General features: G+C 38.7%; 1 protein-coding gene across 2 annotated transcripts in view; it reads left to right on the top strand.

Moving 5' to 3' along the window:
• Pals1 (protein associated with LIN7 1, MAGUK p55 family member) overlaps positions 1-25,302 on the top strand; it is an 83,590-nt gene that overhangs the window by 40,693 nt on the left and 17,595 nt on the right. For both annotated transcript variants that reach the window (XM_057782815.1, XM_057782814.1), the window contains exons 4-6: positions 17,895-18,103; positions 24,535-24,612; positions 24,896-25,042. In XM_057782815.1, the coding sequence (XP_057638798.1) occupies positions 17,895-18,103; positions 24,535-24,612; positions 24,896-25,042 (434 nt within the window). The remainder of the gene's footprint in view (positions 1-17,894; positions 18,104-24,534; positions 24,613-24,895; positions 25,043-25,302) is intronic.

Below are 25,302 nucleotides of genomic sequence, written 5' to 3'. Positions count from 1 at the left end.
TCAACTGAGAAGTCTGTCTTCCCAAATGTGTCTAGTTCTATGTCAAGTTAACAAAGTCAACCAGTGCAAATGATCAGGTCTTACAGGCTTTATATGTAGAAAGCATTTCACAGGTGACCTGAAATTTCATCTTTTATATTATCTCAAATTTTTTTTATCAGACTACTTAGAAGCAAAGTTAAATGATAATGGAAATAAATCTTAAAATCTATTTTATATGACTGTCAGGAAGGCAGATAGAGTTCACTGTTTATGTGGGATCAACTTATTATCTCTAAATTCTGTTGCCAGACAAAAGCTGAAAACCTGGACCTAGGATTTGATTTATATGCAAAAGAGTTCTGTGTCCAAAAAACATGAGAATATTAGGTTAAAAACCTCTCATTAAAGAATTTCCTTAAGCCTTTATCATATTAGCTGGCAGTGTAGATGTAATGAGATTGATGAGTGATGATAGATGCATATTCCCACACTTAGAATATTTAATCTGTGAATTTTATTCCTGCACACACCAACACTTAACAGAGCTGTGTTAGAAGTTAGTAGAAGTCATTCTGAGAAATGTTGCTTTATACATTAATTTGTATTTTCTTTAAAGCCTGTTTTTTAGGGATGCTTTTTTTTTGTCATTGTCATCATTCTGCCATTTCCATGCCTGTTGAGCCCTGCGTACCTTAGCAGACACCATTTCTCTAATAATCATGTTACGAAGGTTCTGTCATCTCTGTTTCAGAGATGAAGGAAGTACCAGTATTAGTGCACACATGTAATCCTAGCCACCGGGAAACTAATGTGGGAAGATTCTGAGTTCCAGACAGCCATGGTAAGACATGGTCTTAAACAGAACGACAAAAGACACATTGACTCTCAGTCACATAACACTTGCTTAAGACATCAAATTAATACTTAGGAGGGTCAAATTTGAATTTGCCAGGTCTGGAGCTGATACTGTAGCAAGTAGTGGTTTAAATAGAGAGTGATATCTAACCTGCACTTTGTGCCCCTGGCCAAGGCTCATGCTAACCCTAATTTGCCCATAAACATCTTATTTGTCCTATATTTGTTCCTCCATGAGTTTTTTATTTCCAATATGGAGCAGCTTCTATTCTATCTCATTTACTTTTCTTTGGTAATTTTTCCCCCAGACGGTATCTCTGTAGCTTTGGAGCCTGTCCTGGAACTAGCTCTCATAGACCAGGTTGGCCTCGAACTCACAGAGATCCGCCTGCCTCTGCCTCCCGAGTGCTGGGAATAAAGGCATGTGCTACCACCGCCCAGCTCTTCTTTGGTAATTTTTTTAGAATGACTATTTCAGATGTTCATGCTTCTGTTTTAAAAAATCATAAATAATGTATGTTAGACGTCCTGGCACCTTAAAGAGACAGAAGACAGAAAGAAATCGGTCTGACCTCAGCAGAAAGGACTCTTTGAAGCAGGGAAGAACAGACCTAGATGTGTGTAGATGGTGTTCTGCAAGAGGGAAGGGGACTTGGAGTTTATGTAGGGTTTTGGGAATGGGAAGTTAGGTGCAACTCCAGGGACCTGCATACAGTCTCTATACCTGCTGGAATTGTTTGTCTAGACAAGGCCATTTTATCTTGCCCTGAATTCTGCCTTGTTCCTTCTACCAGGGGCTACCATGATTCAGCTTTTAGGATGCAGATGATAATGGTGGCTGAGTTACGCAATGGTGGTGAGGGGACAGGGGCTGGAGTTTCATCATGGGGTGAAGGATTTTAGCAAGTCTTAGTGCCAAGGGAATCTCACCTTGGTCAGGGTCTGGCAGAGTTTGTTCAGGGTTTATTCCAACAGTGTGGTCAGAGATAGGGAAGTCTGCTGCAAGTGTCATTACAGTGAGAAAACTATGTATTTAGTATATTTATATGAAAGAATTTTAATGTCTCCCTACCTGAGGGTTTGTTAGAATAGAAATACTTCATTTCCTATTTTTTCTTGCTTACCCTTCCTTTCTCATCATCTCTTTCTTCCCTTACGTTTCTCCCTCCCTCATATAGTCTAGACTGATCTGTTATTTGTTTAAAGTCTTAATGCGTTTTAAGATTACATTACTTAGAATCAGGCTGTTTACACATGTTTATAGATTAAGCCAGATCAGTTTAGGAAAATGTAATGTTTTATTTTCATACAGAAGGTAAAATAATTTCTAGTTTTATGTTTGTTTTTGATTTCTCATATCCTTTTTTCTCACAATATTGCTCAAATTGGTCTCACATTTTTTGTGTTCAAGTTATCCTTCTGTCTTAACCTCGTGTTTCTCTTCCTTATCCTCTTCCTCTACTTTTGCCTCCTCTTCCTTCCCTCACCACTAAGCAACATTCCCTACTCATTCCTCTTCCTGCTCATGGATTCCATAACTCACTTTTCTACAGGTTGAAAAGACAACTGTTCTTTTTTCAATTTATAATCCGCTGTGGTTTTCATTGTGGCCTTTGAATGTAAAGCTGTTTAGAGTAAATTGAAATATATTGCCAGGTATATTGTCATTTATTTCTTGGAAGATTTAATAAATCATAATAAAACTCATAATTTTGTGTAGGAACTAAAGAATATTTCTAAAGAAGTGTAATAGTGTTTGCCAAATATTTTTCTCTGCTAATAATCTCCTAACACATCAGACTACAACAGAAATACTCCCTGAAAATTAAGTGTCTGCCTGTCGGTATTTTAATTAAACACACATGACAGGAGTTGACTTCAGCCTTCTTCACAGCCAGAAACAACAGTGTTGTTTCAGTTGAGGGAAGATGGGGCAACTGATTTATTTCTGTGAGAAGACACCATCAGTTCTCACACGATACCTCATTTATCTGTGAGTAGACAAAATATTCCATAGGAATTTAAAATATGACGAGAAAGTATTTGTAAATTTGGTAATGTATAGTAATAAATGTTTTAAAATAGGATTAATACAGAAAATACTTAGAAGGGATAAGTTGAAATTTTTTTAAAGGAGTCAGAATTCTATCAAAAATTAGAAAACAATGATTTGGAAGCTTAATTTCGAGTAAATAATACTGTTATAAGTTGATTTATTAAGATTTCCTTAATATTGACATACGTTCAAAACCTTGCCTTATTACAAATAAAGTGATTTGTTTTGTTCTCATTTATCATCAGAGCAAACTGTCTTGTAAGATAAATTCTGAAAACAGTGTAGATTGGAGTAGAAAGAGACGTAATCAAGTAGTTCTCAGCTGTTTCTAGGTTATGACTCTGCTTCTGTTTTATGGTAACAGTTATGTAATTTGGGGCCAGAATTGTAACAATAGGCAGAATAAAGGAAATAAGCTACAGAAAACTGCTTTCTGCTACATATGTGACTGTGTAATTGATACATCCTTGAAGTGGCGGCCGGAAAGGACACACACATACCGGGGGACACACAGAGTGAGTTGTTTGATAGTTTGATAGAGGAAACTCTTGAATTTTGTGGTTAAAACTTTCTCATTTATATCAGATATTTTAAAGTGAAAAAAAGAAAGAAGTGAAGAAAGTAAAGGTGGGTAAAGGATAAAATAAAAGGAACCCCTCTCTCACACATTCCTGATATGAACCATCTTTTGATCAATGTTTGGACCGATCATGAGGCTACAATTTTGTCCTACTGTAAAATTTCAGGGCCAATGAATCTTTTTTACATTATCTTCCTTGTGATGTTACTTTCGCTGTCAAGTGTTTGCATGGCCTGCTGTAGGTACTTCTGAACACACCTTATTGGCCACATCGCCATTGTCATTTGTTTCTTCCTACAAATGAACCAATGGAAAATAGGTTTATTTTAAGTTTCGAGACCATTTGAAAAGCTTCTGAGGCAATTGCTAAAATTAGAGCTTCAGTAAAGATTTAAGAATTCTTTGGAATATGTACACACTCCTATAAATTTTGGTTTTTCAATATAATTTTACTAAAAATAATTCAGAGCTACATCATTCAAACTTTTTTATACATACCTAAAATTTGATTGTACATTATTAAGTAATAGTAATTTTTAACTTTTTCCTGTCTTGCAAAGAATTGCTTCTTTTTTTTTTTTTTGCGGCATATTAAATGCTTAACAGGAGCAGGAGAGATGACTCAATGGTTAGGAACACTTACTGCACTTGCAGAGGGCCCACAATGGCGGGTGGGGTGTCCCTTTCCAGAGGATCTGATGCCTTCTGACCATCAGTGACTCCTGCATGCATGTGGTACACAAAACTCATACCCACACTTGATCTTAAGTAATTTTTGTTGTCACTTAATTACTATTGACTTTGGATATGTTATTTATCTTTCTGAACCTTGGTATTAAGGTTTTCTTGAGGCTCAAATGGAAGATTGTATGTAAGCAAATGGTACACTTGTATTTACAGATTGTTGTTATTGTTTCTGTTTGTTGCACTGTTAATAGCTTAACCAAAGCCTCCACATACTAGGAAAGCCAAGCAGTGCTGTTATGTAAAACTTTGTCTGTAGAGTTTTTTTTTTTTTAAGTTTAGCTTAATGAAAAATTACTGTTCAGAATATAAGTTTCTGATTATTTTAAACAAATTCACACTGGTCTAGTCCACTAACAATAGAAGTTCAAAGATCTGAACTTTGTGTTCTTGAGTTTAAAATGAGAAAAGAGGGCTAAGAGTGTAAGTGCTTAGAGTGAACCAGGCTTTGGGATTGATCCCTGGGAATCTCAGTGCTGGAATAAATCTTTAGATTGTCTACTCATGACTGAGTGAAAGCACTAAGTAAAAGTGAGATTAATTCACAGAACACAGCTCTCTCGGGCTGTGAAACAACTCTAGAGGTGGAGTGCTTTAGCTCCTAGAGGTGATTAGAGCAATTACCCTAGTTCTGTTCCCAGTTCGCGTCAAAGACCGGGGACTGGAGAGATGACTCAACAGCTAAGAGAGCATAGGGCTCTTGCAAAGGACTCAAGCTCAGTTTCTCTCACCCACATGCCTGTAACTCCAGCTTCAGGGGACTCTGATGCTTCTGACCTTCACAAGCACAATCACAGCCACACAGAGAAGACATACATATAAATAAAAATAAATTTTAAAAAATGTTCCCAGATGCTTGCCCAGATTCTTAAGTATTTGAAAATAGACCCTTGCTTCCTATTTCCTATTTTTGGTTTGTTAGTCTTTCAGAAAATCTCCTTATAAAGCCCAAATTGGCCTGGAACTCCCTATGTAGACCATGCTGTGTTCTAACTTGGATGCTTCTGCCTCCACTCTGAGCACTGGAACTATAAGGTTGTGCCCTCATGCCCGATCCTATTGCCTGTCTTATAGTCTTCAATGTGTTTTCTATTTTTAGGAGCTAGCTAAGACTAGAAAAAAATCAGGAGGTGAATTTAAGGAGCTGTGTTTTTTTATTATATGCCAAAGCCAATGTACTTGATTCCTGTTAGTATATGTAATCAGCATTTAAATCACATGAAATTTGATATGATAGTGGGAACTTAAAATGATTTCTACTGAGAATCAAGTAAAGAAGAACTAATTACACTGTAGCAGTGAGGGATTTAATCTAGATATGAAGAAATGCTTTATAGGAAAGTTGTGACCTCCTATAATTTATTACCAAAGCCAGACTTGCCATGCTACCTCTGCTGCCCAGTAGAGTATTATCCTCCTCCTTGGCCTGTGTACCTCTCTGCCTCAGCACTCCCTTTGGCTGCTTCCTGCTTGGCCCTCACAATCTCTCTCGCTAGCCCTGTGGTTCTTCCATCTGTTTTCCTCTGTACAAGATTCTTCTTTGTCCATTGCCCATGTACAGTGAGGATGAAGGAAGTCTTATTCTGTCCTTATTCTATTTCTCTTTCGTCTCTGCCTTGGGTTTTGTTTTGCTTTGCTGTGTTTTAAGGTGCTAGAGATTGAGCTAGCCTAGTGGATCATAAGTATGTTCTACGTGGGTGCACCCCACTGAGCACAACCTAACCCCGTCTTCACCTTAATTTCAGAAGAACATGTCACATTTGACAGAACAAATTTTGTTCTACTAGGATGTTTTGAAACTCCTGACATTGTTTACTGTTAAAGAATTTATATAGATATGTGTTATAGGCGCAACCATCAGAGAAGGGAGTATTTCTTTTTTTCACTTTCTTTTCTCTTTTTTTGTTCTTTTGTTTTTTGTTTTTGTTTTTTGAGATAGGGTTTCTCTGTGTAGCTTTGATGCCTGCCCTGAAACTCGCTCTTGTAGACCATGCTGCCTTCGAACTCACAGAGATCCGCCTGCCTCTGCCTCCTAAGTACTGGGATTAAAGGTGTGCGCCACTGATGCCTGGCTAGGAGCATTTCTTTAAGTAGGTCAGAAATGAACTGTCTTGAAATAGCATATTAGCATATAGCGTGTTAGTGTAAGGCCTTTAAAAATTTACTGTTTAGGACAAAGCTTTTTTTTTTAAACTTACAACTAAGTATTCTAATCTTTGAAAATCAGTATTTTGGGTGAGGAGGCCAGCTGGGTGAAGACGCTTGCTACTGAGCCTGATAACCTTAAGTTTATATCTCTACGGCAGAAGGAGAGCACCAAGTCTTTCAAGTTGTTCCTGTAGCCACACACATGCACACACACAGTAAATAGAAAAAAAAATGAATGTGTATGCATGTTTTGCCTACATATGTCTTTGTATACACATGCATGCTAGGAGGGGACCATCAAATCCCCTGGAACTGCAGTTACAGGGGGTTATGAACTTTCATATATGTGTTTGGACTAGAACCTGGGTCTTCTGGAAGAGCAGCCAGTGCTCTTAGCTAGCGAGCCAATTTCAAGTTCCAATGTGATCAGATTAAAATTTTTCATTGGAGATCGAAATAAGTTTGAAAATCATATCAAGATGATTGAGAACCATCAAAACTAGTCATAGAATTAATATTGCAGAGAGTATTAGTCATTATGAATCTTTTTTTTTTTTTTTTTTTTTTTTTTTTTTTTTTTTTGGTTTTTCGAGACAGGGTTTCTCTGTGGCTTTGGAGCCTGTCCTGGAACTAGCTCTTGTAGACCAGGCTGGTCTCGAACTCACAGAGATTCACCTGCCTCTGCCTCCCGAGTGCTGGGATTAAAGGCGTGCGCCACCACCGCCCGGCTTTATGAATCATTTTAAATTTCACCTTGCTTCATGGTGGTGGCACATGCCTTTAATCCCAGCCCTTGGGAGGCAGAGGCAGTTCGAGGCCAGCCTGGTCCACATAGTGAGGTCCAGGACAGCCAGGGCTACACAGAGAAACTCTGTCTTCAAAACAAAACAAAAAGCACTTTCTCTTTTTCATTAGTAAAAAAAATGAGAAAGCAGTGTCATTTTAATATATTTTAAGGCTAATGCTATATATGTTTACTTCTTTCTATGTGACAAAATATTATGAACAAATGCAGCATAATTTTGATCCTTTAAAGTGATCAATTATTCATACCAGTTTAATTAGAGGGCTTGTTATTTGATATTTCACATTTTTTGTAAAGTACTGCAGCTCCATATAGTTTAGTTTATATGTTGTCATGCTGTGTATATTAGACGAAGTTTTGAAACTCTTCTGAGTGACTGGTAACTTAGTCTGTTCTACATCTTCGTTAAAAGTACTTTGGGCAGTGTTCCTTCCTAAGAACGGCATCGGCAAGCTTTCCCTGTTCATTCCGTCATGAAAGCAGCAGTGGGATTTTCTTTAAGTCATAACTGTCAGCTATCCTGTGTGTTCCTCATAGCAGTACACTGATACCAGAAACCCTTACAGTTCTCAACAGTGCACTTAGCCTTGTTATTTGAAAAAAACGCAGCTCTGGCTTACTTTGCTTAACTTCCCCCATAGTCTACCCACTATTATGCTGTCAAATAGAGTACTATGAGAAAATATTTAAAAGTAAGATTCTTATCTAAAGTATCAAAAAATAAAATGCAGCGATATTTTAAAAATAGATTTGGAGGGTGAATTGGAAGGTGAACATACACAAAAATACAATTAACTATAGGAAGCATCTTCTGTGAATAGGCCATATGAATACAGCCATATGCATGCAGTCCTTTAAATTCAAGCTTAAAAAAATTGCATGTTGCTGAATTGGGCAGAAACCACATCTTAAATTAGACTTTATGAAATGGATAAGTAATACCATGCATACAGTCAAGTCCTGGACCCCAGCTCCACTCCCCATCCCTGGTGTGGCAGAAAGCAAACAAAACAAAAGTTAAAAGTTGAAGGAGAGTCTTATTCTGATGTCATTTAGGTATATTTTTAGTTTAATCTGTCATTTTTCTCCACCTGTATAAATTTGATAGTGTTCTTGTGGTCTTCATTGAGTTTGTAAAAGTACCTCAGGGTCTGGGAATAAAGTTCATTTGGTAGATTGCTTGTCTAGCACACATTAAGCCCTGTGTACTATCCCCAGCCTTGCTATTAAAAAAAACAAAAACAAAAAACAAGTGTGGTGGTGCACACCTCCCAGCATTCAGGAGATGGAGGCAGAAGGATCAAAGACCTCAAGGTTTTCCTCAGTTTCTTAGTGGGTTCAAGCCAGCCTGCGTGTCATAGTTGATTTCTACTGCTGTGAAGAGACTATGACCACAGCAACTCTTTTTGTTTGTTTATTTTTCAAAACAGGGTTTCTCTGTAGCTTTGGAGCCTGTCCTGGAACTAGTTCTTGTAGACCAGGCTGGCCTCGAACTCAGAGAAATCCACCTGCCTCTGCCTCCTGAGTGCTGGGATTAAAGGGGTGCGCCAGCACTGCATAGCTGACTACAGCAACTCTTATAAAGGAAAACATAATGGTGGGTGGCTTACAGGTCCAGAGGTTTAGTCCACAATCAAGGTGAGAAACATGGCAGTGTGCAGGCAGACGTGGTCCTCAAGAAGGAGCTGAGAGTTCTACATCTGGATCCACAGGCAGCAGGAAGTTCTTTTAAACCTCAGAGCCCACCCTGTACTGATACACTTCCTCCAACAAGGTCACACCTCCTAAAAGTAACATTCCTGTGGACCAACTATTCAAACACATGAGTCTATGGTGGCCATTCCTGTTCAAACCACCACACTGGGCCAGGCGGTGGTGGCACATGCCTTTAATCCCTTCTTGAATAGTATAATTTATTTATATATATATATATATATATATATATATATATATATACACACACACATACATACACAATATATAGTATTTATATATTGTATTATATATATTTATATATTATGTATATATATTATATATACAATATGTATATTATACTATTCAAGAAGGGCAATAACTATGTAATTCAGCCAGATACTCATAGATTTCAGTCAGTAATGGTTGGTAATACCTGAGTTTCAGTGCAAATGATCTCAGTTTCATTTGGTAACATTGATTAACACAATACATTTCTAGTTTTGGTGAAAATTTTTTACTAATTAAAGAAAAAATATGGAAACAAACATGAATAGGACTTGATAGACTTGAGTATTGGTGTAAAGAACACTACTTGGAACAAGTTTAAATTGGTCTTAAACCTAGTAGAAATTTGTAGGTATTTCTAGAATTAGTGTAGTTCTCATGTTTTCTCACTAGTTGTTTTCATCTTTTTGACTTATTATTTTATGTATGGGTGTTTTGCCTTCATGTATGTCTGTTCATTGCTTGTGTTTCTGGTTCCCATTGAGGCCAGAAGAGGGCATCTGATCACCTGGAACTGGACTTGCAGATGGTTATGAGCTGCCATGTGGGTGCTGGGAATTGAACCCAGGTCCTGGAAAAGCATCCAGTGCTCTTAACCATGAAGTCATCTCTCCAGCTCCTACTCTTATTCTTGAATATGCATAAGTCCCATGTCAAAAGTATCTTTTAAGTTTCAGCTATATTACGATTCTCTGACTGCCTATACCTGTGGGTCTTACCTTGATCTCAAGCCCCTGAGAAAGGCAGCTCTAGAGTGGTTTTTCCCTTGGAGTTATAAATTGCAGTTTTAACAGCTTTAGAAATCAGTGTCGATAGACTTGCTAGATATGACCTTTCTTTAGGTCTTAGGTGCTATCAACAGCATAAACCTACTAATTTCTTCAAATTTGAAAGCGACAGTCTCTTTTTAACTATCTACAAATTTCCTATTTATTATCTGAACAATATTTAATTTGTTTGGTTTTGAGACAGGATTTCTACTATATAGCTCATCTTAGATGTTCTGTGTAGCACAATTAATAAAAAACCCAAAGACAGATAGTGGGGTTTAGCCTGAAGATCAGAAAAGCAAAACAGCCAGTCACTGGTATAGAAGGAGCTGCGGGCTGCCCTGCGTCCCAGCTCCCTGCCGCCTGGCTATCTTATGCCCCAGAATAATTACACGGAAACTGTATTCTTTTAAACACTGCCTGGCCCATTATATCTAGCTTCTTCTTGGCTAACTCTCATATCTTGCTTAACCCATTTCTAATAATCTGTGTAGCACCATGAGGTGGTGGCTTACCAGGAAAGATTCAGCATGTCTGACCTGGCAGCTGGATCCATCGCATCTGGCTCACCTCCCTTCTTCCCAGCATTCTGTTTGGTCTACTCCGCCTATCTAAATTCTGCCCTATTAGGCCAGTCAGTTTTCTTTATTAATTAACCAATGAAAGCAACAGATAGAAAGAAGTCACTCCCACATCACACTGGCTCTTACCTCAGTCCAAAATGGTAGTCCTCCTCCATGAATCCTCACATCTTCACATCTTATATTCCTCTTTAGAGCTGAAATTAAAGGCATGCACCACTGCTGCCCAGTTTCTATGGCAAACTAGTGTAGCTACTGGGATTAAAGGTGTGTGTCTGTAAGGCTGACCAGTGGGGCTCTTTTACTCTCAGATCTTCAGACAGCTGTATTTGTTAAAATGCAAATGAAATATCACTACACTTCTGGAATGTACTTTGTAGACCAGCCTGACCTCAGACCCTCAAACTCAACAGAGAACTTGCCTTCAGCCTGTGGAGTGCTGAGCCTAAAGGCATATGCCACCATGGCTAACCTCTGAATTAATTAATTAATTAATTAAGTATATAGTAGTCTGCCTGCATATGTTCCTGCAGGCCAGAAGAGGGCACCATATTTCATTACAGATGGTTGTGAGCCACTATGTGGTTGCTTGGAATTGAACTCAGGACCTTTGGAAGTATAGCCAGTGTTCTTAACCTCTGAGCCATCTCTCCAGCCCTCCAATTATATCTTAACTCTGCTAATCTTCCAAAGTAATGGTGCTGGTCTCAAGCATTCTCTCTCAGTCAGCATTCCTAGTCTAGGTACTTCCTCCTACTTTCCGACTTGGCTTTCCCGGCTTATGACTACACTATCTTATTTACTTGAAAAAATATTTGCATATTTTATTTTAAATCTGAAGGTAAAAATAAAGGTGGCAAATAATTGCTGAGGAGGGGGTAGAATAGCAAAACAAACATAAGAAACTTATATAGTAGGGGCTGGAGAGATAGCTCAGTAGCAAGGAGCACATACTGTCAGTCCAGAGGACTCAGATTCAGTTCCCACCACCAAATAGTGTCTCACAGCAGTCTGTAGCTCCAGCTCCATGGAATCAAATGCTCTTTTCTGGCTTCCGAAAGCATCAGGTACATACATGGTGCATAGACAAATATGTAGGTAAAATACCCATAGTATAAAACACATAAAAATAAATACATCTTTTTAGAAAAAGAAACTCATCCTGGTTAAGAAAATAGATATGAATAATAGTCCCAAATACATCATTTCTTACGGTATGCTTATGTGAATACCTTAAGTCAGTGGTTCTAATTCAGAAGATGGTCCATTATAGATAACTTAATACTTTTACTATAGACCCTGAAATTGGGATTGTACTGTGGTAGAATTCTTGGACATACAACTCTTCTAAATTTCTTTAGTATTTTTTTTCAGGGAGAGCAGATGTGTATGTATGTGTGTACATACATATGTGTGCTCATGGTGTGTGGAAGCCAGAGGTTGACATCCAGGGTCTTCTTCAATTGCTCTTTACCTCATTTTATTAAAGCAGGTCTCTGACTAAACCTAGAGCTTGCCAAGTCAACTAGTCTAGGTAGCCAGTTTGCCCCAGGAGCCTTGTCTCTCCTCCACAGGGCCAACATAAGCAGTGGGTGCTGAGGACCAGAACTCTGATCCTCATGTTTGTGCAGCAAATACTTTATACTATGAGCCATCTTTAGTTATTGTTATAGGTACCTTCAATTAAAAGCTATTATTCTAAAATAACAATGAAATTATATTCAGTATGTTACACTTAAGACTGCAGGAATATCAATATAATCAGTGAACCAGTTATTATGGATAAATTAACTGAAAAAAGAAAGGCAAATGATCATGTCTTATAAAAATATGTTCACCAAAGAATAAAATATCAGTAATTCTTAATTTAGTATGTTTCAAAGCAGGCACTTGTTGACAGAGGTTCCTGTCCTGCCTGGTCCCACAGCCATGCAGTCCCAAAGAAACACACATAGGTCTACATTAATTATAAACTGGATGACCTATTAGCTCAGGCGTCTTATTAACTAACTTTTTTTTTCTCATTTTTTTTATTCTTTTTTAATTAAAATTTCCAACTGCTCCCCGTTTCCCATTTCCCTCCCCCTCCTCCCACATATTGCCCCCTCCCCCCGCTCCCCTCCCCCTATCCCCACTCCTCTTCTCCTCCCCCCAGTCCATTCCCCCTCCCTCTCGATACTGAAGAGCAGTCCAAATTCCCTGCCCTACAGGAAGACCAAGGTCCTCCCCCTTCTATCTAGGTCCAGGAAGGTGAGCATCCAAACAGGCTAAGCTCCCACAAAGCCAGTTCATGTATTAGGATCGAAACCTAGTGCCATTGTCCTTGGCTTCTCATCAGCCTTCATTGTCCGCCATGTTCAGAGAGTCCAGTTTCAACCCATGCTTATTCAGTCCCAGTCCAGTTGGCCTTGGAGAGCTCCCAATAGATCAGTTCCACTGTCACAGTGGGTGGGTGCACGCCTCGTGGTCCTGATTTCCTTGCTCATGTTCTCCCTCCTTCTGCTCCTCATTTGGACCTTAAGAGCTCAGACCGTTGCTCCAAATTGGGTCTCTGTCTCTCTCTCGATCCATCGCCAGATGAAAGTTCCCATGCCATTCTCCTTGGCCTCTCGTCAGCTCTCATTGTCCGCCACATTCAGAGAGTCTGGTTTTATCCCATGTTTTTTCAGTTGCAGTCCAGCTGGCCTTGATGAGTCCCAATAGATCGGCCCCACTGTCTCAGTGGTTGGGTGCACCCCTCATGGTCCTGACTTCCTTGTTCATGTTCTCTCTCCTGCTCCTCATTATAACCTTGGGAGCTCAGTCCGGTGCTCCAGTGTGGGTCTCTGTCTCTATCTCCATCCATCGCTAGATGAAGGTTCTATGGCGATATGCACGATATTCATCAGTATGATTATAGGATAGGTTCATTTCAGGTTCCCTATCCTCAGGTGCCCCAATGAACTAACTGGGGACATTGCCCTGGGCATCTGGTAGCCATTCCAAGTTCAAGTCTCTTGCTAACCCTTAGGTGGCTCCCTTAACTAAGGTATGAGTTTCCCTGCTCCCCTATCCAACCTTCCTTTATCCCCAATCACCCCGATTCCCCCAGTTCCCCTCATCCTCTCCTTCACACTTTTCTCTCCCCATCACCCCTCATCCCCATCCCACCCTACCCCCAAGATTCCAATTTTTTGCCCATCAATCTTGTCTATTTCCCATAGCTGGGAGGATATCTATATGTTTTTCCTTGGGTTTACCCTCTTGTTTAGCTTCTTTAGGATCACAAATTATAGACTCAGTGGCCCCTATCCATGGCTAGAAACCAATTATGAGTGAGTACATCCCATGATCTTCTTTTTGGGTGTGGGTTACCTCACTCAGGATCGTATTTTCTATTTCCATCCATTTGCATGCAAAATTCGAGAAGTCATTGTTTTTTACCGCAGAGTAGTACTCTAATGTGTATATATTCCACACTTTCTTCATCCATTCTTCCATTGAAGGGCATCTAGGTTGCTTCCAGTTTCTGGCTATTACAAATAATGCTGCTATGAACATAGTTGGACAAATGCTTTTGTCATATGATAGGGCATCTCTTGGGTATATTCCCAAGAGTGCTATTGCTGGGTCCAGGGGTAGGTTGATCCCAATTTTTCTGAGAAACCGCCACACTGATTTCCAAAGTGGTTGCATAAGTTTGCAGTCCTACCAGCAATGGATGAGGTACCTTATTAACTAACTTTTACATCTCTAATTAACCCATAATTTTTGTCTGTGTTAGCACCATGGCTTGGTACTTTATATCAGTGAAGAAGCATTCTCATCTTGATTGTTCTGCGTGTGGGTGCCAACTGCAGACTGAGCCTTTTCCCTTCCCCAGAATTCTCCTATTCTGGTCACCCCGCCTATACTTCCTGCCTGGCTACTGGCCAATCAGTGTTTTATTAAACCAATACAAGCGACAAATCTTTACAGGGTACAAGACCATTGTTCCACAGGCACTCACAGTCATTGCTTATAGCAATATAAGTTGGTATAGATTTGGGATGCAGTTTAAATGGCAATGTGTATCTAAGTCTTAAGTATTTCTACTATCAGTAAGCTTACTCTAGGGGTTTATTCTAATAATTAGTATTTCAGTTACAAAATTTAACAGTGTCCCTATGTGATTGGATTTGCCAAAAAAAAAAAAAAACTGGCAAAGCTACATAGTATGTAGGAATGTCAGTAATTATAGCAAATAAGTGAAAATATAGCTAATTTTTAAAAATATATTATTACTATATTATTGTTAAGTAGCTTTAGTGTACAGGAGAGATTTCCCAACAACTTTTTAGTCTTAAAAATAGTTTCATTGTCCCTGGAATTGCAGAGACCCCACAGTTCCCTTCTTGACTAAAGTTACTTATTAGTTTCAGTCCGCAGTGAGGCTCCTCACTTGTCTCATATCTCAGACAAACACCCTGAGCCTCTTTTAACAGTTATTAACAGTTTTAATAAGACTTCCTGCACTTTGGAAGTATCTGTAGTCCCAAAAGATTGTGGACAGCTACCTTAACTGCTCTGTAGATTTCATACTTTTTCTTAAGTTACTTAAATGTTTTCCTGTATTGCTCTAAAGATAAAGTTCTTTTTTAATATGGTCGCCTCTTAGAATTTGGTAGATTCATAAAATTCATATTCTGATCTGCTCTTGTAAATATAACAATTGTGTGTGCCTAAACTCTGACTCTCAAGTCTTATATAGCTCTGGAAGAAGTTCCTAGGTCAGTATAGTTTTGCCCAGCTTTGATTCATTTTAAAATGTTGCACCAAAGCTACAGAGAAACCCTGTCTCGAAAAACCAAAACAAACAAACAAACAAACAAATAAATAAATAAATAAAAATGTTGATAGCCATCTAACTTTTCATTGTTAATGAGGGGTTTGTGTGTGTGCTCACTCACACACAAGACAAAAACAAGGGCCCACTGGGGCTGTTTTGATTTGGGAGGGAAAGATAAGAACTTCAAGAATCAGCTGAAGTACTTTTAAAACCTGTTTCAAATTTAACTGGGTGGGTACAGGTGCTTCCTACCAAGGCTGACAGCCTGGGTTCGGCCCACCTAATGCAAGGCAAGAATTGATGCCTGCAGGTTGTTCTCTGACCTCCACACACATGCATCACACACACAAATACAAAATTAATGTAAATTTTAGAAATTTAACTGCTATTAAATGGTGGCATACAAGATGAATGAGAGTTGGTAGCTTTTCTTTAGAACTAACAAGAGTTCAGGCATTTCCCCATGTGACTGTACATAACAGTGCCCACTATATTGTGTCTTTGCTATACTCATTTACAAGTTTAGTCTTCATCAGAATCACAAAAGGACTCGTTGTTTTAGAGAAATAAGAATGGAACATATGCCAAAAGTTGTGAATAATTTTTAGAGTCAAGACTTTTTAAAGGCTTTTAAAACATTGTCATTTTAATACTTTCCACGTGCGCGCGCGCGCACACACACACACACACACACACACACAAAACCATGTTGGGGAACAAGGGGAAAACTACTAATAGTTCTTAAGCATTTGGGTCTAATCATCACCTGGAACATGAGTGTGCTGTGTATGTGTACCAAAAGGTATAAAATGTGTGCTGTGTATGTGTATCAGTAGGCACGAAAAACACACAGAGACCAGAAACACATTTTAAAAGACACACACACACACACATTTATTAGTTTTGTAGACAACAAAAGGAGTTGCTTGTGATGGCTAGCTTGGTTGTTTTGTCAACTTGGTACAAGTTAGTTATCTGAGAAGAGGGAACCTGAGTTGAGAAAATGCCCCCCATAAGACTGGCCTGTAAGCAGGTCTGTGGGGCATCTTAAGTGGTGATCTATGTGGGAGTGGCCCAACCACTCTGTGCTAAAGGCCCTAGAGTGTGTAGGAAAGCAGGCTGAGCAAGGCATAGGGAGCAATCCAGTAAGCAGTGTTCCTTCATGGCCTCTGCCTCAGTTCCTCCCTTCAGGTTCCTGCCCTTCTTACATTCCTGCCCTGCCCTCCCTCAGGTACAGACTGTTTCCTGGAAGTGTAAGGTGAAATAAGCCCTGTCCTCTGCAGGTGGCATTTGATTATGATGTGTTATCAAAACAGTGGAAGCCCTAAGGTGTTTGTAATATGAATACACTTTATTCTTCCTACTGAATCAGTTTTGCAAATAATAGTGAATATTGGTAATGACATTACTAATATAATATAAATTAGAAAAAAATATCTCTAAAATGAATTGGGCTGTTTTTTTCCTTTCTTTTTCTCAAGACAGGGTTTCTCTTTGTAACAGTCCTAGCTGTTCTAGAACTCGCTTTGTAGACCAGGCTGGCCTCAAACTCACTGAGGTCCTCCAGGCATGTGCCACCACTGCCTGGCTGAGTTTGAATTATTTTGTTTGTTTGTTTCGGGTTTTTCTGTGCTGCAGCTCTAGCTGACCTGGAACTCACTTTGTAGACAAGACTACAAACTTGCAGAGATCCGCCTATCTCTGCCTCCTGGGTGCTGGGATTAAAGGCGTGCACCACCACTGCCTGACAAGTTTGTCTTTTAAATAGAATCTTAAGTAAAAGTTCTATTTTTAGGAAATTAAATTCATTTGTTTATTTTATATGTATGGATATTTTGCCTGTGTGTATGTCTTTGCACCATCTATAAACCTGGTGTCCGCAGAAGCCGGAATAGATTGTTGGATACTCTGGAACTTGAGTTACAAACAGTTGTGAGCTTCAATGTGGGTGCGTGGGAATCAAACCTGGGTCCTTGGGAAGAGCAGCCAGTGAGTGCTCTTAACTACTAAGTCAACTTTCTAGTACCTGTTTCTAAAAATCATCTTGACAGACTCTCAGGCAAATTTATATGTAGCAATAAGTTTTTTGTACTGAAATATTTATTATTGCTTATAATAGTTAAAATGGAAGCATCCTAGATGTTGAAATTTAATGATTATTCTAAGTTGTGCTTTAGGTATGTAAAAATATGATGGACCTACCTATTACTTGTAATGTTCTTCTAAAAATAGTGATTTGGGAAAGCAGTTACACTTACTGTTAAATGAAAAAAGATGATAAGAGGTGAACTTTTTCTAGATGGTTGAACTGTTGATATTCTTAATTTTAATTTTGTATTCCCTCACTTATTTTTATAGTAAGAATGCATTTTTCTTATTAAAATGCTTTCTTGAGTAAATGCAAGTTATTGTGTTTTATAGCTTTAACAGTTATGTAGTATTAGTAAAATAACAATGACACTTAAAACTATGCAAACTAGTTTTACCCTAAGGACAAAGTTTTACTGGTTTAAGAAATTTATCTTAAAATGTCTTGAATTTAAGCCAAAACAACTAATTTGGGGACAACTTTCCTTTTCCTACCAGAAATTGAAGACTTGTTTTCCTCGCTTAAACACATCCAGCACACTTTGGTTGATTCCCAGAGCCAGGAGGATATCTCACTGCTTTTACAGCTCGTGCAAAACCGAGATTTTCAGAATGCGTTCAAGATACACAATGCTGTCACAGTGCACATGAGCAAGGCCAGTCCCCCATTTCCTCTTATCTCCAATGTACAAGACCTTGTACAAGAGGTACGTGTCTGAACGTCTTGTTGACATCCACAGGCTATTCATTAGTCAAAGCAGACTGGGACAAGGCTGAAGTCATTATTGTCTGAGGTAATTGATAATGGTCACCTGCTAAGAATTGTAACGGGAAATGAGAAAAAACTGCTGTATGCATTATGTTCTCAAATTACTTAAAACCTAGTTAATACTGATCATGAGGAGTTAATTTATATATAAAATAAGTATAGAGAGTAACATGTTTCAGTTTTAATACACTTAGTATGGTTTTCTTTAACCATTATATATTATAAACTCAGATAAAATAATAATCCTTAATAATCAGGAATTATAACTATAACTCTTTATTTACAATTTGGGGATTTTTCTTATGAAAATAGTATGTTGCAGATCATCAATTTTTATTATTTTATGTGTGCATGTTTCACCTGCATGTATGTCTGTGTACCCTATGATTGCACTGCCTATAGAGGCCAGAAGAGTGTGTCTGATCCCCGGGGACTAGAGTTACTGATAGGAGTTACAGGAAGTTGATAGCTGTCATGTGGATGCTGGCAGTTGAACTCAGGTCCCCTGGAAGAGGAGCCCATGCCCTAATTGCTGACCTTCTCTCCAGCCCATATTATCCAGTTCTACTGCTCTATAAAAGTTTCTTTTTTTAATATGTTGCTTTTAAAGTCTAGGTTCATATGCTAGTTGATGGTCGGTGTTTAATATGTCCCCAAGCATCTTTCACATTGGAGGTTTTAAACATTACAAATAAGCTCTGATTTCGGAGCATTATACAGTTTGTCATTATTATAGAATTTCAGGTTATTTTAATCTTACAAAAAATAATTCTGAAAACATCAAATAAATGTATTTAATTGAGTCCACAAAATATAGAAAAGGGAATGGGAGCGAGTACTATTTCTAAGAGCTACAGACTATATGTTAAGTTAGGAGATGCTTTATATATGAGCATAGTTTCCCTAAGGGAGGTGTTTTCCTGGTTGAAATGCCTAAGATGGCAAAACTTTACATGCAGTGTAATAGGAAGATCTACTGTTGCCCACGGCAGAGTGACATATGGACCTGTTTATAGAAAGGAAGAACTGGCCATCTATCGAAGTTTCAAAGAGCTGTTGGACTCCTATTCTGTGAACTCAACTTTTACTGTTGAAATTAGTTGTATGATATTCTTTTCATTGAGGGAATTGTTGAACACCAGGTATAGCTTGGTGTTCTAACCCTTGTCTACCATATATGAGGCCCTAGGTTCAGTCCACAGCATTGCAGGAAATACAATTTTTTTTTAAATTAAAAATACCACTTCTCTTCTATTTATTTAAATTTTTTTGTTTGTTTAAGGTAACTTAAATGGTTTTGCTGAAAGTTTTTTAAAAAAACATATTGAGGCAGGTGTGGTATCTCATAGCTTTAAATCCAGCACTCAAAGGCAGAGGCAAGTGGATCTCTAGACCAGCCTGGTCTACAGAGTGAGTTCCAGAACTGCCAAGGCTTCTCTCTACAAGGTTTCTCTGTAGTTTTTTAGAATCTGTCCTGGAACTCACTCTGTTCGAGGCTGGCCTCAAACTCATAGAGATCCATCCGCCTCTGCCTTCTGAGTGCTGGGATTAAAGATGTGTACCACCCCCACCTAGCAAGATTAATTTTTTATGCATATGAGTACTCTATCTCCATGTATTCCTTTATGACAGAAGAGGGCATCAGATCCCAGTATAGATGGTTGTGAGCCACCATGTGGTTGCTGAGAATTGAACTCAGGACCTGTGGAAGAGCAGTCAGTACTCTTAACCAGTGAGCTGTCTTTCCAGCCCCAATTTACACTTTTTCAAAAGAAAAGATTGATAACTTGAATTTCATGGAATAAACTTTTGCTTATCTAAAAACATCTATGAATAAAATGTAAGCCAACGTATCAGGAAACAGAATTTAATTTTTCTTTTTATTTTGAAATACTGGGGTGTGTGTGTGTACGTGTGTGTGTGTGTGTGTGTGTGTGAGAGAGAGAGAGAGAGAGAGAGAGAGAGAGAGAGACAGAGACAGAGAGAGACAGAGAGACAGAGAGACAGAAACTTCTGTTGTGGTAGCATGAGCACAGGATTGTGGGGAGACAGTATGGCATATATGGGAACCAGTGGTTTAATGGTAGACCCTAGGCATGAGTAAAATCAGGGCTGGAAAAGAGGCAAGAATCAGGTGATGCTTAATACTAAGGATCTTCTACTCCATCCTGTAAGTGACTAGGAAAGAGGCAGTGAGGATGACAGTGGTCATTTATAATTGAAAATCAGATCAAAATAGTTATTCAATACTCTTACAAACAGTTTGAACATGAACAGTATGATTTCATGTTGGTAAAGGTAGGTATAGAGATAGCTTCCAGGTCTGATTATAGAGCTCAGGGCTAGAGTGCTTGCCTAGCATGTGTGAGGCCCAGGATTCAGTCCCAAGGACTATACAGAAACAAACAAAAGGTTGCCCCTCTGTGTCACTGGACTGCACATCCTCAGAGTCAGCCTAATTTTCTGAAAGAATTTAAATCTGTACTGAACACAAACAATACTACACAACTATTCTATTAGGTATCATTAGTAGGGGAAAACTTAAAGTATATGGATGGGAAGGCCTGCTAGTTACATGCAGATACTCTGCCTTTTTGTAGAAGAAACTCAAGTGACTTTGGACTTGGGTATGGAACAAGAGTTCCTGTAACTAATTCTGTGTCATACTAAGGAGTAGCTATATACATAGAGATTTCCTTGGTGTGTGTGTATATCCAGTTTTATTGAGATATAATTGTTAAAAAAAAATGCTGTTTCGTGGTTGGCTCAGTGTAAATATCTATGTGTGCACCTGTGAAATCTTCCACCTACCCACAAGTTACTAAAACATCCACCATCCACAAAGCTTGCTCAAGGCCCTGGACAGTAACTACCTCTTCTACTCTTTTGCCCCTTTTGTTTTTGTTGTTTTGTTTTTTTAATGATTTATTTATTTATTTATTATGTACACAACATTCTTTTCATGTATGCTTGCATGCCAGAAGAGGGCACCAGATCTCACCATAGATGGCCACAAGCCACCATGTGGTTGCTGGGAACTGAACTCAGGACCTCTGGAAGAGCAGTCAGTGCTCTTAACCTCTGAGCCATCTCCCTAGCCCTCTTTTGCCCCTTTTGTTATAAGCTAATCAGCTTCCCCCTTTACTAATTTGCCATTTATGAACATGTCAGATAAATAGACAATATTTACTCGTTTGTGTCTGCACTAGTTATTTTTCTTGTCAGTGTGGCTAAGTACCTGGTATGAAACAACTTAAATGGGGAGGATTTGTTTGGGCTCACAGGATTTGGGAGGTCATAGCTTATCCTGGTTGGAAAGGTGAGGCATTGGGGTAGCTCATTGGCAGTGGAATGTAGGACAGCTGGCTACATTGTCTTGGTGGTCAGAAACAGACTTAGATGCTGGAGACAGTTAGAACCCATAACGCATGCACACATAAACTCCGCAGTCCTTACCCTCTGTAACCTCACAAAGCAGCACCACCACTTGAGGATCAGATGTGCAAAAACATAAGCCGGGGGAGTCTTTTCACATCAAACCATGACAGTGTCTGATTTCCTCTGCTCAGTGTAATCTTGAGGTTCATCTCTTCTGTGCATATATCAAATTGAACCCAACAGTTCACACATGGTAAGCACATTGCCACTCACTTGAGTTCCAGCGCCAGTAGTTAGTAATGTTTTGAGTAGTATTCTATCGTGTGACTATCCCACAATGTGTTTGGTCACTTAAACCTGTAGAGATTGTTTCCTATTACTGGTTCAATTTAATTTTTTTTAACATTTATTTGTTTATTGTGTGTGTACATGCTGTGTTGTGAATGTAGAGATCAGAGCAAAACTTTTAGGAGTCAGTTCTCCTTCCTCCACGTGCATTCTGAGACTTGAACTTGGGTTGTCAGGTGTTGTCAGGTTGATGGCAAGTGCCTTTACCCACTGAACCAGCTTGCCAGCTTTCCGGTTACTGATCCTCAAATACGAGGTGTAGTGGTGTCTTTTTAATATATTCTGATTATATGCTTGTGGGAAGAGGCCAGTAACATGTAAGAACAGTCCTTCAGCTCCTTCAGCCTTGTAAATTCAGCTAATGACATGTGTTGACGCTAGGTTTGGGGGCTTGCTGGTAGAGAAGGAGTATTTATCAGAGTTCTAGTTTTCTTGTTTTGTTTTGTTTTAGTTTGTCAAGACAGAGTTTCTCTATGTAGCCCTAGCTCTCCTGTAACTCACTCTGTAGACCAGGCTGGCCTCAAACTCATACATCTGCCTGCCTCTACCTCCTGAGTGCTGCAATTAAAGGCGCATGGCACCACTGCCCGACTTCTAGTTTTTTTGTTTGTTTGTTTTGTTTTGTTTTTTAAAGAAAGATTTCAGAGATGTTTAGGAACTGACTTAAAAGTAGAAACAGGCCAGGTGGTGGTGATGCACTCGGGAGGCAGAGGCAGGCAGATCTCTGTGAGTTCGAGACCAGCCTGGTCTACAAGAGCTAGTTCCAGGACAGGCTCCAAAGCTACAGAGAAACCAGGTCTCGAAAAACAAACAAACAAACAAAGAGTAGAAGCAGGAAAAAAAGTGTTGTCTGTAGAATATTATTATTGGATTGATTTGTAGCTTTTATAAAGTCTTGATATATTTTTTTTAATTCAAAACTGTCTTTTCCTCTCAGAGTTGCTTTCTCCAGCAGTTGAAAGGTGTTTTGGTCAAGGATTATAAATTTTTAATTAATAGTGTCGTTTTCATGTAGTTTCTAGGTACCAAAACTAGGGGATAGAGTAGTTTCAGTACTTTGTTAGGCAGCATTGCACTGGTAGCCCTGGTCTACCTGGCACTCACAGGAATCCTCCTGCCTATGGAGTGAGGGGATTAAAGCATACACCACTACATCCAGCACTATCACAATATTTTAGGGTTTTGTGTGTGTGTGTGGTGTGTATGCGTGTGTGTACATGTATGTATGTATGTATGTATGGGTGCTTGCAGGGACCAGAGGAAAACATCAGATCCCCTTGGTCTGGAGTTACAGGTGGTTGTGAGCTGCCTGCTATGGGTGCTGGGCATCAAACTCCAATCCTTTACAAGAACACGAGCACTCTTAACTGTGGAGCCTCCTTTCCAGCTCTCCTCACTGCTTTGGTATGCTTGTTGTGGTAAAAATTGGTCCTCATCTTGTCATCTGATAGGTTTAATTGAAAAATTGCTGATAAAATAGCCATAAGTGATATAGAATTCCTGTTTTAATCCTTGCTTATTCTTTAAATTTCACGAATAGTGATAATTTTGGTTTTGTAGTCCACATTGTTGCAGTGTGCCATTTTGGAGACGCTATGGGGTCCAGAGGTACACAGGCAGAAATGAGGCCTGAACAGTAAGAGCACACAGTGTAATCTTTGGGAGAAAGTAGTATTCAAAGAAACATATCTGCCTCAATATTCGTTGGTAAGAGATTGAAAATTGCAAATAAGTGGACTTCATTTTTAGTTCAAGTAACTAGAAGCCAAGGAAATAGGAAAGAATAATTAAATTTCCTAATAGGAAGAATAGATAATCATCACATTATAGCTGACTCTTTGAAAAGGATGGGGGAAATAGACACTACCTATGGTCACTTAAGCCATCCAGCAGTATTAGGAAAGAACACAATGCAGACACAGATTGTTGTCATTTAGTCAGCCTTTGAAGAGGCTTCCATGATGGAGGTCAGCCTGCCTATAAAGACAGACACAGTGGCCCGAAAAACTTACCATAACGGTGGAACTTTTCTCAAGAACACATTGTCCATTTATCTTGTAAGTGTAGAACTTTAAATTGACATCTCAGATTTTTGTTTGTTTGTTTGTTTGTTTTGTTGTGTTTGTTTTACAGGGTTTCTCTGGCTAGCTGTCCTGGAACTAGCTCTTGTAGACCAGGTGGCCAGGCTGGCTTTGAACTCACAGAGATCCACCTACCTCTGCCTACCTAGTGCTGGGATTAAAGGCTTGCATTACCACTGCCTGGCAACATCTCTGATTTTTAATGTAGTTTTTAAAAACCTCTAAAGTAGCATGATAACTAACTGGTAGAGCATATCTTCTGTCTTAAAATCATTAATGTATTTTATGCTGTTGGGAGAAACGTTTGAAATGGAAATGGTTCATTTGCAGATGTAAATACCACATTTGGAGTATGCTTTCAAAAAAGTGTAATTTTTACCCATAACAAAATTGAAAAGTCTGTGGGAGACGGTTTTTTATTCATATATTCCTTTAGTGTTTTTCTTCACTATAAGTGCTTTTTTAAATTTTGATTCTCACTTAAAAATAAAAGTACTATATTACATAGATGCTATGTTAATTCCTATGAACCAAAAAATAATTTTTTTTTTTAATTTCTTAGGTACAAACTGTTTTAAAGCCTGTCCATCAGAAGGAAGGACAAGAATTAACTGCTTTGTTAAATGCTCCACATATTCAGGTAAAGAAAGCACAAAACATTGTATATATTTCTAACATTTGTGTTTGTAGTCCTCTCTGAAAAGTAATTGTTGGGTTATACGTTTTCATATGTAAAACTATCCTAATATTTAATATCCTAATTTTTAAATAGATTATTTTAAAACTGGACAAAAAAAATCCTTGTATGATTATCTGGCATTTTAAGCCTTTAAGGACTTGGTCATAATACTGTGTGCATGAAGAAACTAAGTCTTACTACGGTCGTGTTCTTACTTAAAGTACTGTGGGTTTCTTTGAAACAGGCACTTTTACTGGCCCATGATAAGGTTGCTGAGCAGGAAATGCAGCTAGAACCCATTACAGATGAGAGAGTGTACGAAAGTATCGGCCAGTATGGAGGAGAAACTGTAAAAATAGTTCGTATAGAAAAGGCTCGTGATATTCCATTGGTAAGTGTTCCCACGTCTGATTTGAGATTTTCTTCTATACAAAGATCTCATGTGGTACACAGTTGAAGATCCTGTTATGTTCCTGGAGAGTTTTCTCTTTATGGGTTAATTTGTTGGAGTTCAAATATGCTCTTGCTCAAAACCCTTATTTGGTTGAAAAATTAATTTTGTTGCCTGTCCACTCACAATTTAGTGAAAAAAGCTTATGAAATACTTATTGAGGGTCAAGGAGTGATGACTTACTCTTTACAATGACAGCT

This window comes from Chionomys nivalis, chromosome 10 (assembly GCF_950005125.1).
Source record: "Chionomys nivalis chromosome 10, mChiNiv1.1, whole genome shotgun sequence".
In the NCBI taxonomy this organism is placed as follows: domain Eukaryota; kingdom Metazoa; phylum Chordata; class Mammalia; order Rodentia; family Cricetidae; genus Chionomys; species Chionomys nivalis.
The sequence above is the reverse complement of the archived record's forward strand: the minus strand, read 5'-3'. Positions and strand labels throughout refer to the sequence as shown.